Here is a 15,363-nt window from a genome sequence, read left to right on the forward strand (position 1 = left end):
CATGTCCATGTTTAGACTTATAACTGCTGTCTTGTACATGTTTGACAAAATAAAATAATTAAAAGAATAAAATAAATGAATAAAATAAAATAAACAAGCAAATAAATAAAATAAACAAAATATATAAAAATAAATAAATAAGCAAGCAAATAACTGAAATAAACAAGCAAATAAATAAATAAAATAAATAAAATATAAAATAAATAAAATAAATAAAATATAACTAAAATAACTAAAATATAACTAAAATATAACTAAAATATAACTAAAATAACTAAAATATAACTAAAATAACTAAAATATAACTAAAATAACTAAAATATAACTAAAATAACTAAAATATAACTAAAATAACTAAAATATAACTAAAATAACTAAAATAAAATAAATAACTAAAATAACTAAAATAAAATAAATAACTAAAATAACTAACTAACTAAAATAACTAAAATAAAATAAATAACTAAAATAACTAACTAAAATAACTAAAATAACTAAAATAAAATAACTAAAATAACTAACTAAAATAACTAAAATAAAATAACTAAAATAACTAAAATAACTAAAATAAAATAACTAAAATAACTAAAATAACTAATATAAATAATATAAATAAATAAAACAAAATAAACAAACAAATAAATAAAATAAAATATTTCTGTCCCCAGTCAGCCTTTTCTCCCTAAGGAGGAACACACTCGTTGGCACACGCACATACACACTTTCACACCCTTTTGATGTGCAAACTTGGGCTGTTCAGCAAACTTTTTGGCCTGCAAAACTTTCCAGGGCTCTCTCTGCCGCCACCTGATGGCCACCCACAAACTTGCAACCGGCATCCCTGAGGCAAAAGACACCCCGCCGCCCCCCGGTTAAGGATTTGGGATATTTTCTCCAACATACACACACATCCGGGGAACAACCCGTCAAAAAAAAAACCAAAATCCATCCCCGCCTCTCCGTTCCCACCTGCGCAAATTTCGTCCCAGAGGCTCCGCAGCGGAGCCTCCTCAGCGGCGGCAGCAGCCATGGAAGGGCGCGAGCGAGCAAGCGAGGAAGCCGTTGCTAGGCGACGGCGAGCCGCGTCTCTAGGCGACGGCGCTCCCGCCGCTTTTTCATTTCCGGGTCGAGCCGGGAAGCGCCGCTCTTTCCCTCTCCTCTCTCTGCTGCCCCTGGCGGGGGAGGAAGTGCCGGTTGTCCCGCGTGGCCGCGTGGAAAAGGGCGAGAGATGAGCAGGGAAGGTGGGGGTGTCTTCTTCCGTGGGAGCCGGGTTGGGAGAAAGGCTCCCCGGATACATTTTCCTGCGGGTCTTGCAGGGATGGGGCAGGGCTCTTGGGGGTTCTGGCAAGGGGATCCATGAGTGGGGAAGAGTGCCTCGGGGCTTGTGCAGAGTGCCTTTGGATTCGAACCCGGTGCAATTGCGGGGACGGGTCATAACCACCTGCGCGGCCCCCTCCTTTTGAATGGCCAGAATCTCCACTGCTAGGGGCAAGGCGTGCCTGATTTTACAACCTTTGCCCAATGTTGCTGAGCGAATCACTACGTTTGTTAAGTGGATCGCGTGGCCATTAAGCGAATCCGACTTAATATGATATGCTTAGTATGATAGGTATATTCCAGTATTTGAGAAGCTGCCACAAAGAAGAGGGAGAAGTCAATTTATTTTCTAAAGCGCCGGAAGGCAGTAGAAGAAGAAACAATGGATGGAAGCTAATCCAGGAGAGAAGCAACCTGGAATTAAAGGAGAAACTTCCTAACAGGGAGGACAATTAACCAGTGGAACCACTTGCCACCAGAAGTTGTGGGTGCTCCATCACTGGAGGTTTTTAAGAGACTAGACAGTCACTTGTCTGAAATGGTATAGGGTCTCCTGCTTGAGCAGGGGGCTGGACTAGAAGACCTCCAAGGTCCCTTCCAGCTCTATTCGGATTGAATGCATCTTTGCAATGTGTGTATTTTGCAACAGTGTTTTCTGGGGGCGGGCTGGAAACCAGGAGACGGTGAGTTCTAGTCCCACTTTAGGCGTGAAAACTGGTTGGGTGATTTTGATAACCAGGCGATGGTGAGTTCTAGTCTCTCCTTAGGCATGAAAGCCAGCTGGGTAACTTTGGGTCAACCACTAGGAGATGGTGAGTTTTAGTTCTGTCTTAGGCATGAAAGCCAACAGGGTAACTTTGGGCCAATCACTAGGAGATGGTGAGTTCTAGTCTCTCCTTAGGCATGAAAGCCAACTGGGTAACTTTGGGCCAACCATTAGGAGACGGTGAGTTCTAGTCCCACTTTAGGCATGAAAACTGGTTGGGTGATTTTGATAACCAGGCAATGGTGAGTTCTAGTCTCTCCTTAGGCATGAAAGCCAATTGGGTAACTTTGGGTCAACCACTAGGAGATGGTGAGTTTTAGTTCTGTCTTAGGCCTGAAAGCCAACTGGGTAACTTTGGGCCAATCACTAGGAGATGGTGAGTTCTAGTCTCTCCTTAGGCATGAAAGCCAACTGGGTAACTTTGGGCCAACCATTAGGAGACGGTGAGTTCTAGTCCCACTTTAGGCGTGAAAGCTGGTTGGGTGATTTTGATAACCAGGCGATGGTGAGTTCTAGTCTCTCCTTAGGCATGAAAGCCAGCTGGGTAACTTTGGGCCAACCACTAGGAGATGGTGAGTTCTAGTTCTGTCTTAGGCATGAAAGCCAACTGGGTAACTTTGGGTCAACCATTAGGAGACGGTGAGTTCTAGTGCTGCCTTAGGCATGGAATCCAGCTGGATGACTTTGGCCAGTCCCTCTCTCTCAGCCCACCCCATCTCACAAGTTTGTTCTTGTGGGGAGACGAGGAAGAGGAAGGAGTATTAGGTATGTTGTTGGCAACTGCCATATATTTATGACGGTTGCAGTGTCCCAGGGCCATGGGATCACCCAGCCGGCTTCTGACAAGCCACCCCAATGGGGGAAGCCAGATTTGCTTAATGACTGCATGATTCACTTAACGACTGCAGTAATTTGCTTAACTGTGGCAAAAAGGTCATTCAAGTGGACACAACTCCCTTCTCGCCTGTCTTGATTAGCAACAGAAATTTTGGCCTCCCTTGTGGTCAGAAGCTGAGGACCGCCTGCAGTTTGAAAAGAAATCAGATTTGCTTAATATTCCGTTGCAAATAATTGCCTTTGCATATCTGTTGTGATAAATGTACACTACTTCGTAAGCAGAGGTCTGCTCGTCATTTGTAACCCAAAACCTCTTTTCTTTTGTGAATTTTTGTGCTCCCCGCCAGGAAAGTCCCCCAAAATATGAAGAATCCTGAGCAAACAGCAAGGAAAAAGAACAAAGCTGGAGATCCTAATTGTGGCCAGGATATTATAATCGAAAGCCGCTGTTCAGATTCAGGCAAAAAGGTCAGGCCCAAAAAATTAAAACGCTTGGCGAAACAAACGAGTTCAGAACTGCCAGACCCAAAGAAGGAAGCAGGGGCAAGCTCTCCCGTGGTCGCAGAAAGCAGCTCAGATTTAGAATGGTTAACAGGCGCCAAGAAAAGAAACAAGGCGTTCAAAAAAGAGAAAAGCCGAAAGCTTTTTTGTATACAGGTCCAAAACGCCGAGCATCCGGATAAAGAGCAGCCTGGTACCGATCTTCACGCCGGTAAGAAAGGCTCCGAGACCTTTGGCGGCAGGCGAGACGAAAAAGACTCCGCGATGAAAAAGAAAAAGAAGAAAAAACGGAAAGACAAACCTGCTTGCCTTGAGTTTTTGCACCGCGAAGAGCCTGTGAAACAAATCTCTGGAGAACTGGAACCCGGTTGCCAAGAAATGCCCTCCGGTCGGAAAAAGAGGAAGACCGTCGAGCAGAAAGCGGTGGGGGGAGAAGAAGTCGAAAAGAAACACTTCGAATACTACACGGGCGACCCAGGGAACGTTTCAAAAAAAGGCAAGTGCGAAGATGGCCAAAGTGGGGATGGACTTCTGCAACGACAGAACGATTTGGCCTGTAGATCAGAAAAAGACAGCGAGGCCATCAAGAAGAAGAAGAAGAAGCTGAATAAATTAAAGCCTGCTTCATTTTCCTGCTTAGCCACGATCCAGGAAAACCCCTGTGATATGATGCGGGAATGTAGCCTAAAGTGCAGATCTGGGAAAGAGGCAGGGGGCTGCAAGACCCCTAAGGGAGTTAATAAAGCAGCGGAGAAGGAGGCGAGAAGGAAAACTGGAAAGGCATGCCGTTTTGCAGGAGCTAGCCGAGACATTTCATCGAATGTGGGAGCGCCGGGAGGGAAGGAAAAGAGAAAGAAAGCAAAGAAACGCAAAGTGGAACAAGATGACCAGGACGGATTGGAGGACGGCCAAGCACAGCCAGTCAAGAAAAAAAGGAAAAACAAGGACATTGAAAACTCTCGAGATGGCGGGAAGAAAGTAAAGAAGGAGAAGGAAACGAAGGTATATTTGGAATGGAGAGGGCTGGTGGGTTGTTGTGCTTTTTTAAAAATTTACGGGCTAAATCTGAACTAAATTGGCACTTTGGTAATATCAAGGGGAGTAAACTCTAAAGCATGACTTCAAATAGTAGTTTAATAGTCCAGCTAGTCAGCTTACAAACAAGCCGAGGTGGCGCAGTGGTTAGAGTGCAGTACTGCAGGCCACTTCAGCTGACTGCTATCTGCAGTTCGGCAGTTCAAATCTCACCGGCTCAAGGTTGACTCAGCCTTCCATCCTTCCAAGGTGGGTAAAATGAGGACCCAGACTGTGGGGGCGATATGCTGACTCTGTAAACTGCTTAGAGAGGGCTGAAAGCCCTATGAAGCGGTATATAAGTCTAACTGCTATTGCTATTCATTCTGGGTCTGTTCAGTTAACAATGGTATTGTTGTGATCCGCCAGTGGCCAGCACAGCTGGCAGCAGATTCGGACAGTGAGGAGGGTTGGGGAGGAAGATGGGCCAGTCCTGGAGTCTGGGGAAGGCTCTGAGGAGGGCTCTGTGTTGGAGGCAAAGAAGGGTGCCAGGACCGTCTGACAGTTATCAGCTGCCTTCAGAGTCAGACATCAGTGAGGCAGAGGAACAGCTGGAGCCTGTTCCCAGTGTGATCATTCGTAGAGTTGCCAGACGAAGGGAAGAGCTAAAGAACAGGTGTCAACTTCGGAGTAAGGCTACAGGTGGACGGTGAATGGCCCCTCCCAGAGGAAATAAAAGAGGAGCGAAAGGGGAGTGGAGTTTGCAGGAGACAATTAGTTCGCATAATTGGTTCGAGACTCTCTGAGACTCCTTGCCGAGTTTTACAGATCTCGGCCTGGCAGCTCTCCAAGCCAGAGAAGGTCTGTGACTGTAACTCCTCCCTCGAAAGACTTTTCTGGATGTGAATGAGCAGAATTCACAGTCAATTAATAAAATGGGCTTTTGGAGGGGCAAGGAGTTTGCTTCATGCTCTCCAGAAGCCTGGGTCTGAACAGGTATAGAAGAACAGTGATTTACACATAACTGGTCCTCGTGGTTATGACCGTTGCACCGTCCCTGTGGTCACGTGATCAAAATTCAGGCGACTGGAATGTATTTTATGACATGCATCGCCCTGAAATCATGGGATCACCATTTGCAACCTGCTCAGCTGGCATCTGACCAGCCAAGTCAATGGGGGAAGCTGCATTGGCTTCACGACTGCATGATTCACCTGAAAGATGTGGATTTTATTTATTACATTTATTCCCTTAGCTTTGAAGGGAAGACACTGTGTAAATACCTGCGGGGATACTTGTGTAAAAGACAATCTGATGTTGTTATCATCCCAAACCAGAGGAGAAAGAATCGCAGAATGGAATTGCAGGCAGGTGGATTCCGGTTGAACGGTTGAGATCAGTTGGATGGTCGAATCGATGGTTTATCTTCTTAAGCCGCTGATTCTGTTTCTTTTGGGCCTTTCAATCCTACAATGTTATGAATATCTCAGAAAAGGACATTCTCCCACGAAATCGCCGTCCAATCATGATTTCTACCCCTAGCAAAAAGGCTTGTTTTAAATCAACTCGATTTAAATCATAATTTTTAAAGAGCAGCTGTCATCTCACCGAGAGTCCCAATGTTGCAGAATAGACAGCCTCATATGCTACCTAACTAAGCTCCATTTCATGCTGAATAAACTAAATTATGAATGCATCTTAAATAGAAAACTGTCTTTAGGTAAAAAAAAGAATTACTTCAAAAGCAATTTTTAAAATAAATTTGATAAAAAAATAATTAAAAATCCTTCTTAAATGAAAAGAAATTGTCGATTTTTATCCACCTAGGTTTTTTTTGGGGGGGGGGGGTTTCTTTAATAAGAGGATAGCCAATCAATACCCCCCTTCAGTCTTGTTTGTGGTCCTTGGGTCCCCCTCCTCAAGCCACACATGCAAATTGTAATGTTGGGCTGGAGTTAAGGTTTTTTTTTAAACAAAAAAAAGCACAAACACTAAAATAACAGACAAAGAAAAATAAACCTAATGGCTAATGTGTGTGTGCAGGAGACACTTTGAGGTACATTCCTGGGCATTAATCAGAACCCTCTCCAATCATGATTGGAGGGTGGCTTCTGTTTTCCCCCCTAAGCCAAAAATCACTCACTTATTCTGGATAAATTCCTTTGCTTTCAATACCTGGTTTTTTTTTTAAAAAAAACCAGGCTTTTATCCACTGAAATTTTGGCTCAAAAACAATCACCGCTGCCATTCAGAAACCTTGGCGGTTTGAGAAAGCTTGGGATGGGGGGGGGCGGGTTTGTGGAAAAAAACTACAGGTAATATTTTGCCAGCCTCTAATCCCTTTCAAAGGGGAAGCTCCAGATTTCTGGTTGTTTATGGAAGCGAAGGCTCCGTTATATCCTATAATCCTTGCGGAAAACTGGAATCCTTCAAGTCTGCCTTCCAGCTTCCCGTGTGGTCTCGAAAAGAGGCTGAGGAAATAATTGTTTCATAGTCTAAGCCAGTGTTTCCCAACCTTAGCAACTTGAAGATGTCCGGACTTCAACTCCCAGAATTCCCCAGCCAGCGAATGCTGGCTGGGGAATTCTGGGAGTTGAAGTCCGGACATCTTCAGATTGCCAAGGTTGGGAAACACTGGTCTAAGCAGCCATGAATGCCAAGGGGGGGGACACAGAAGAGCCGAGGTGGCGCAGTGGTTAGGGTGCAGTACTGCAGGCCACTTCAGCTGACTGTTATCTGCAGTTCAGCGGTTCTAATCTCACCGGCTCAAGGTTGACTCAGCCTTCCATCCTTCCGAGGTGGGTGAAATGAGGACCCAGACTGTGGGGGCAATATGCTGACTCTGTAAACCGCTTAGAGAGGGCTGAAAGCCCTATGAAGCGGTATATAAGTCTAACTGCTATTGCTATTAAGCAAAAGAACTCAAATCAGGGGCGTCCAAACCTTTGAGAACTTTTAAGACTTGTGGATTTCAACTCCCCGAATTCCCCAGCCAGCATCCTGGGAATTGAAGTCCACAGTGTTATGGCCCGCCAGTGGAGCTCACAGCAGTTTCAGACAGTAAGGAGGTTGGGGAGGAACCTGGGCCAGTCCTGGAGTCTGGGGAAGGCTCTGATAAGGGCTCTGTTGGAGACAGAGAGGGGGCCAGAGCCCTATGCCACTTGTCAGCTGCCTTTAGAGTCAGACATCAGTGGGGCAGAAGAACAGCTGGAGCCTGTTCCCAGGGTGCGTGTGTACAGCGTGGCCAGACGAAGGGAACAGCTAAAGAACAGAGGTCGACTTGAGAGTAGTGCCACAGGTGGACGATGAATGGCCCCTCCCAGAGGAAATAGAAGAGGAGTGAAAGGGGCTTTTGCAGGAAACAATTTGTTCATTCATTAGTTCGTTCCAGGAGTGTGAAGATCTGTCCGTGAATCCCAGAGACTCTGTGCCCAGTCTTTCTTTGCAGAGCACTCCATTTGGATAATATTGACATGGCAGCTTTCCAAGATAGATAAGGTCTGTGGTCATAAATCCACCTTTGAAAGACTGTTTGCCAGGCCTTGGCTGAATGTGAATGAGAGGAATTCACATTCGTTTAATAAAAGGGGCTTTGTCGGGACCAGGAATCCTCTTCGTGCTTTTTTGGGGGAAGCCTAGATCAGAACACACAAGTTTTACAAGTTGCCAAGGTTGAATGTTCCCCGTTAAAGATTGCCTTGTTGATTGGATGAGTTGGTCGATCAATCATTTGAGATAATAAACGCATCCGGCTATAATAGGAGAGGGAGCATCCCCAGGGAAGCCAGCATTCCCAGAACGTAAACACAGCCCAGATATCATCATCCCATTCTTTGCGTTAAATTCCCCGGTGTGTTGCCAACAATCATCTTAATACTGCCAAGCTATTTCACGCTCAGCTTGGCATTTTCAAATGCCTCCAGAAATGTACGCTGAGCAACCTTTTTTTTTATTTAGAAGGCTAAAAAGCTTTCGGTCAATTTTATTTTTTTATCTGCGCTGTCCAAGGAAGGCTTTTTGTGATGGGTATGATATCTCTTGGCCTTTTATTGCTCTCATACCCCGAGCAGTTTAATAGAAAGAGGAAGAGAATTGGGCTGTTGAATGTTATCCTCTTGTCCTTTTTTTAGCATGGTAAATAACCAGTGGTGGGATTCAGCCAGCTCACACCTAGTCAGGAGAACCGGTTGTTAACTTTCTAAGCAGTTGGGAGAACCGGTTGTTGGACGAAATCTCCTTTTGGTTTTTTCCCCACTTTACAGGGCTAATCCTGTAAGGAAGGCAGGCAGGAAGGAAACATTCTGGTGTTGTTTCTAGCCTCATCTTTATTGCCCTGCTTACAGAAGCTGCCTCTCCGGTTAACCCTTATGACATTGTCACAGCTAAGGCGAAGCGCCTATCGACCTGAGTGGCGTTGAGTTGGCCACGCCCACACATTCACACGACCACTGAGCCACACCTACCCAGCTGGTCATTAGGGCAGAGAACCAGTTGTTAAATTATTTGAATCCCACCACTGATGGCAACCTTATTTATGGTTCCAAAACATTTGGAATTCAGGGGCTGCTTAAGAGTAGAATGGCCCAGTCATTATTTGCATCCCATTTAGTAAGGCGCATGGGAAATGTAGCGCAACACCAGATTGGGGAGAATTTTACAACAAGGTTGTTTTTAACCCTACTGTAAGAGGTTTCAACAGCATTGTGTCTTTTTTTTTTAAAGAAACAGATCACAGAAGACGAAGTAAAACTGGTGGCATTCAGAAAAGGAAATTGCGATGAAGTGAAGATAGACAAGGTACAATCATTTATCTTATTGGCTGTGTTGGAAGCTTGTCCGATGAGGGCTGGCTTTGATGCCAAGAAGAGAGACAGGATGGGCATCAACTGCTTATCTTGTCCCCCCTGTGTCCAGGGCTCGAGCCAGGTTGGATTTTTGTATGGGAGGGGATTTGGGGAAATGCTGCAGGAGGTGGAGTGTGGATGTCCACAAGTTTCAAAAGGAAAGCCAATTTTTTAAAAAAACTAGTCCCTTCCCTTTTTCCTTTCAATCAATCAGAATAGAGCTGGAAGGGACCTTGGAGGTCTTCTAGTCCAGCCCCCTTCTCAAGCAGGAGATCCTATGCCATTTCAGACAAGTCACTGCCCAGTCTCTGCTTAAAAATCTCCAGTGATGAAGCACCCACAACTTCTGGTGGCAAGCTGTTCCACTGGTTAATTGTCCTCAGTGTTAGGAAGTGTCTCCTTAATTCCAGGTGGCTTCTCTCCTTGATTCGTTTCCATCCATTGTCCTGCCTTCTGATGCTTTGGAAAATAAATTGACACACACACACCCTCCTCTTTGTGGCAGCCTCTCAAATACTGGATTACTGCTATCATATTAAGCCCGGTTCGCTTAATGACCACATGATTCACTTAACAAACATAGTGATTTGCTTAGCAATGGAATCCCTTCCCTTCCCATCTAGATTCATTAGAGCAAATCAGCCATACGTTTGTAGGTAAATAAATACACTCCATCGACTCTTAACCTCTTTACTGAGAAAATTCTATTTGGCCTGTGATTGCAGCCACTGGGGAATGAATCAAGGCCATTGGAGAATTTGAGAAACCTCACATGTGAAGAAATTGGGTGGTTCGCTTGGTTTTGTTTTCACAAGTGCTGTTTTAATCCTGGGAGGGTTAAGGCCAAGGCGGCTTTTCTTAGCTTTGCCTTCCCAGAGATCCTTCAATAATATCAGTGTGTGGCGGGCTTGTATTGCATGGCGGTAAAAAGAATTCTTAAAAGTAAGCCTTTTCATTTTGGATTCAGAAAGAAATATTCCCGGAGCCGTGGTCCTCAATCTTGGCAACTCGAAGCGGCGTGGACTTCAGCTCCCAGAATTCCCCCAGCCAGCCAAGCCGAGCAAAGCAAAGGTGGCTAGGGAATTCTGGGAGTTGAAGTCCATACCTCTTCAACGTATCAAGGTTGAGAAATATTGCCCTAATAAAGAAACCTGGTCGTCACAACTCTTTTACTCAAGTTTACTCAGTGGATTTACCCCAACCCATCCAAATCATTCTAATGTTTTGATATCTTCTAATGGTTGTCTGGAAGGGATGCAGTGGCTCATGGCTAAGAGGGTGAGCTTGTCGATCAGAAAGATCGGCGGTTCGAATCCCTAGCGCCGCGTAACGGAGTGAGCTCCCGTGACTTGTCCCAGCTTCTGCCAACCTAGCAGTTCAAAAGCATGTAAAAAATGCAAGTAGAAAAATAGAGACCACCTTTGGTGGGAAGGGAACAGCGTTCTGTGCGCCTTCAGTGTTGAGTCATGCTGGCCACATGACCACGGAGACGTCTTCGGACAGCGCTGGCTCTTCGGCTTTGAAACGGAGATGAGCAACGCCCCCTAGAGTTGAGAATGACTGGCACATATGTGCGAGGGGAACCTTTACCTTTATTTATGCTTCTTTGCTCCAGCTGAGACGGCAAGCGCTTCAAGAAGAGATCGACCGGGAATCCGGCAAAACCAAGATTGCTAAGGAAGGTTCGGTAAGCACACTTGTTTTAACATGTCTGGTCAGTTTCACCCGAGGCCTTTAGCGACGCTGTCGGCTTAACACATGAGTCACCGGTCCAAATGTAATTTCTCCCTTACCAGAGGGAGCCCCCTTGTGGAGCACTGTGAAGCCGTTACCATGGCAACTTCATTGCACTGTACAGTAGAAGTCATTTTAAGGCACAATAGGCTGTATCTTAACAGAACACTCACCCCGAGGGGTGTTAGGGGTGTCTTATCCCCCTAATAGTTTTCTCCAGAGAGTAAGTCATTTGTGTACCAAATTTGGTTGAAATTGCTGGAGGCGTTCCAGAGTTATGCTAGAACACACAAACACACACACACACACACATAGAGCACCATTTAGATAGATAGATAGATAGATAGATAGATAGATAGATAGATAGATAGATAGATAGATAGATAGATGATAGATAGATGATAGATAGATAGACATACAGACAGACAGATAGATGATAGATAGATAGATAGATAGATAGATAGATAGATAGATAGATAGATAGATGATAGAGATAGATAGATAATGGATGGATGGATGGATGGATAGATAGATAGATAGATAGATGATAGATAGATAGATACATGATAGATAGATAGATAGATAGATAGATAGATAGATAGATAGATGATAAATATAGATATAGAGATAGATAGACACACAGACATAGAGATAGATAGATAGATAGATAGATAGATAGATAGATAGATAGATAGATAGATAGATAGATGATAGATAGATAGATGATAAATATATAGATATAGATATAGAGGTAGATAGATAGATAGATAGATAGATAGATAGATAGATAGATAGATAGATAGACAGACAGATATAGATAGATAGATAGATAGATAGATAGATAGATAGATAGATAGATAGATAGATGATAAATATATAGAGATAGATAGATAGATGATAGATAGATAGATAGACAGACAGACATAGAGATAGATAGATAGATAGATAGATAGATAGATAGATAGATAGATAGATAGATGATAAATATAGAGATAGATAGACAGACAGACAGACAGATCTGCAGAGAGTCTGCTAAACGTTTTCTCTCTTGTTCTTCAGGACAATCATCTGGGCCAGTGGAGCACCGCAACATTGGAAACTCCGGAGCAAACGACCAAATTCCACAGACTGATGGGTGGGTTTAAACAAGGCTTCGCCCCAGCTCAGAGTTCTCCAGCAAATGCTAACAAATCAAACATGGCCCTGGAGCGTCCCAGAGAACAAGAACTGCATCATAACCTCGAAGCACAATTCAAGAAAGCCATGGAGTTTAAGCAACATCGAGGAATCGGCCTGGGGTTCCAGTCCAGTACTCCGCGCGGTGTTCACATAGACAAATACGCTTCCAAATCTATTAAATTCGAAGCCTGACCCTATGAGGAAGGGAAGGATAAATTGCCCAAATGAGGCTGGGCGTTTAATTGTTATTATTTTTTAAATCTACAACAGGGAAACAACCCTGGATTTCCACCCGGCTGCTGTTCTCAAAACAGGAGATAAACAGCTGCTTGGCAGGTTTAAAGGGCCATGATTGGCTGGTTTAGGATGGGCAACCTTTTTGTTTAACAGTATAAATAAGTGGCAGGTAAGAATAAAACGTATGTTAGCTCAGAGCCACGCAACCTTTCGTTTGCCTGCAGTCCCAATTTTTGCTGTGCCACTTAATCTTAGGGACAGAATGGGAAGTTTGTCTGTCCAACACCTGGGCAAATGACTACATAGATTCACAGTCCTGGCCTCAGTGTTGTGCTCTTCCATCATACATTTACTCTGTCTCCAGGGAAGAAAAGCCTTGTTATTTTAGTGGCTACATCAGTTTTATTAAATGCTTTTTTCTACAATTCATCTGTCTCCAGTGGCTATCTCAAATGTATCTGTATCTAACAAGGGAGATTATAATCTTTATGATTGGCCAAAATGCAGCTTTGCACCTCTTTGCTAGTCCAGGAGACCCCCAGGACATTATTTGTAGCTCAGGGTTGAACCAGGCTTCCCTAACAAGCACGAAGCAGAGTCTTGGTCCGGGCAAAACCTCTTTTATTTACACCACTCTGAATTCCTTACATTCACAGTCAGCAAGGCTTTAGCAAACAGTCTTTCCGAGGAATGTTTATCCACACGAACCTTATCTCGCTTGGAGAGCTGCCAGGTAGCTAGCTTCCAAACGCAGGGCAAGGCAAAACTTGGCACAGGTTGGCACATCATCTTATAGTCACAAACAGAACTTTCCACTCTTGAAACGACCGAAGGAACGAATTGTTTCCTGCAAAATCCCCCTCCCTGTTCGTTTCCTCTTTTGTTTCCTATGGGAGGGGCCAATCACTTCCAAGGTGTGGCTTTACTCCCGAGTTGACCCTGCTTTCTTAGTTGTTCTTGTCTTCTGGCAGCTCTGCCCATGCGCACACTGGGAACAGACTCCAGCTGTTCCTCTGCCTCACTGCTGTCTAGCTCCCTCTCTGCCTCCGACGCAGAGCCCTTGTCTGAGCTTCCCTCAGCCCCCAGGACTGGCCCATGTTCCTCCCCACCCTCCTCACTGTCCAGCTCTGCTGCCGGCTCCTCTGGTGGGCCACAACACGGGGGTCCTTAATGCTCTCTGAGCTTGGTTGTTTTCTTGCTGACGTTTCACGACCCAATTAGAAGACATCATCAGTGCTAAGACGGGAGTAGGGTTTGCTCTCTGTTTATATAGAAGTGGTTTGGGCAATCAAGAAAATACCAAACAGCAAACAACAGCCTAATCAAGGAACTAAGAAGAAAGCCATGCACCCATCAACCGACAGGGCAAACCCCACTCTTTCTACCACTGATGATATTAGCTAGTTGGGTAATGAAACATCTGTAAGCGAACAACCAAGCTGTGAAGAGCTCTTTTACTCTGCTGACCTCAATTTATTCTCCTTTTCTTCTCATCCCCCTCCCTCCCCTCACTTGGTATGACATCACCTTTTCCCTTTCAGGCCCTTCTTCAAAGCCAGCCTTCGCATTTATACAAAATCAAGCTGAGATAAAGGCTGCTTATTTTGAACGCCGACTTCTGCAGTTTTGGGATTCTTCATTTTTGCTTTGTATGGCAGCCCCGTGCCAAACATGGGTATTTTGCTAAAACGCTGCTCCCCTGTTCTCAAAGGATTACATCACCTAGCAATTTAAAGGGAAAACCTCTCCATACACTCCCTGGCAATCATAAATTAAAAAGCAGACGGAAGGCTGATCATAGGAACCAGGCATCTCGGTTACATAAAATAGCCAGCTAAGGACTGCTTACAAAGATTAATACTGAATATAAATGCCTCCTATCTTTAAGAGAGGTTTTTAAAATGCGTTTTGAAGAAAAATGCATTGTGAATTAACTGATCTGTGCTGCAAACACAATCATTTACGCTGCTTAACACAATAACAGAAGAGGGGGAAGGGACGTAGAGGTCATGTAGTCCAACCCCCTGCCCAAGCAGGAAATCCTATACCAGACAAATCGTTTTCCAACCTCTTAAAAGCCTCCAGTGATGGACCAACCACAATTTCCGGAGACAAGGTATTTGATTTAGTGTTCCAACAGTCAGGAAATTTCTCCTTGGTTCTAGGTTGGTTATCTTCTTGATTAAAATTAAAGGTAAAGGTTCCCATCGCATGTGCTAGTTGTTCCCAACTCTAGGGGGCAGTACCTATCTCTTGTTTCAAAGCCGAAGAGCCAGGGCTGTACGAAGACGTCTCCGTGATCAAGTGGCCGGCATGACTGAACGCCAAAGGTTCACGGAACGCTGTTCCCTTCCCACCAAAGGTGGCTCCTATTTTTCTACTTGCATTTTTACGTGCTTCCAAACTGCCAGGTTGGCAGAAGCTGGGACAAGTCACGGGAGCTCACTCCGTTACGCGGCGCTAGGGATTTGAACTGCCGACCTTTCTGATCGACAAGCTCAGCGTCTTAGGCACTGAGCCACGGCGTCCCCTTACCTATTACTTCTTGTCTGGCTTTAAGGTGCTTTGGAGAATAGCTTGACTCCCTCTTCTTTGTGGCAGCTCCTCTGATAGTGGAAAGCTGCTATTATGTCTCCCCTAGTCTTTCTTTTCATTAAACTAAACTAAACATTTGGGATAGACAATACTTTGCAAGGGCTTTCCCAAATGTTAACATTTTCTCAATTGTGCTTTCTCGACTAGATGGTTTCAAAGCATGTACTTTAAAGACATCAAATAATTCTAGCTTATCCTTTTCCTAAAGCTAGTAAGTACTGCCTTTCTCTTTCGCCTTGCCAACCCAAACCATCGTCTTTCTTTCCTTTGCAAGCCCGCCAAATTTGGATTTTAAAGTTATTTTTTCCACTCCGCAACGATTAAGATAATATTTCACTG

The 15,363-nt window shown here is 44.4% G+C and overlaps 1 protein-coding gene across 1 annotated transcript; it reads left to right on the forward strand.

The window, feature by feature from the left end:
• The first annotated feature begins 1,166 nt into the window (after positions 1–1,166).
• KNOP1 (lysine rich nucleolar protein 1) lies at positions 1,167–12,854 on the forward strand. Its single transcript, XM_087728606.1, has 5 exons — positions 1,167–1,241; positions 3,268–4,423; positions 9,158–9,232; positions 10,895–10,966; positions 12,073–12,854. Exons 2-5 carry the CDS (start codon positions 3,284–3,286, stop codon positions 12,382–12,384), a joined length of 1,599 nt encoding a protein of 532 aa, XP_087584732.1. The 5' UTR covers positions 1,167–1,241; positions 3,268–3,283; the 3' UTR covers positions 12,385–12,854.
• Positions 12,855–15,363: the final 2,509 nt, after the last annotated feature.

Source organism: Thamnophis sirtalis, unplaced genomic scaffold (assembly GCF_051295495.1).
Source record: "Thamnophis sirtalis isolate CommonGarterSnake01/CBP01778 unplaced genomic scaffold, rThaSir2_p1.2 scaffold_14, whole genome shotgun sequence".
Taxonomy (NCBI): Eukaryota; Metazoa; Chordata; class Lepidosauria; order Squamata; family Natricidae; genus Thamnophis; species Thamnophis sirtalis.

What these genes read in the sequence shown, in the direction of transcription:
- KNOP1 (XM_087728606.1), top strand. Translation starts at nt 3,284, where the DNA reads ATGAAGAATCCTGAGCAAACAGCAAGGAAAAAGAACAAAGCTGGAGAT. An exon ending in ATGAAGTGAAGATAGACAAG is followed by an intron (nt 9,233 to 10,894) that starts GTACAATCATTT and finishes TCTTTGCTCCAG; the next exon opens with CTGAGACGGCAAGCGCTTCA. An exon ending in AGATTGCTAAGGAAGGTTCG is followed by an intron (nt 10,967 to 12,072) that starts GTAAGCACACTT and finishes CTTGTTCTTCAG; the next exon opens with GACAATCATCTGGGCCAGTG.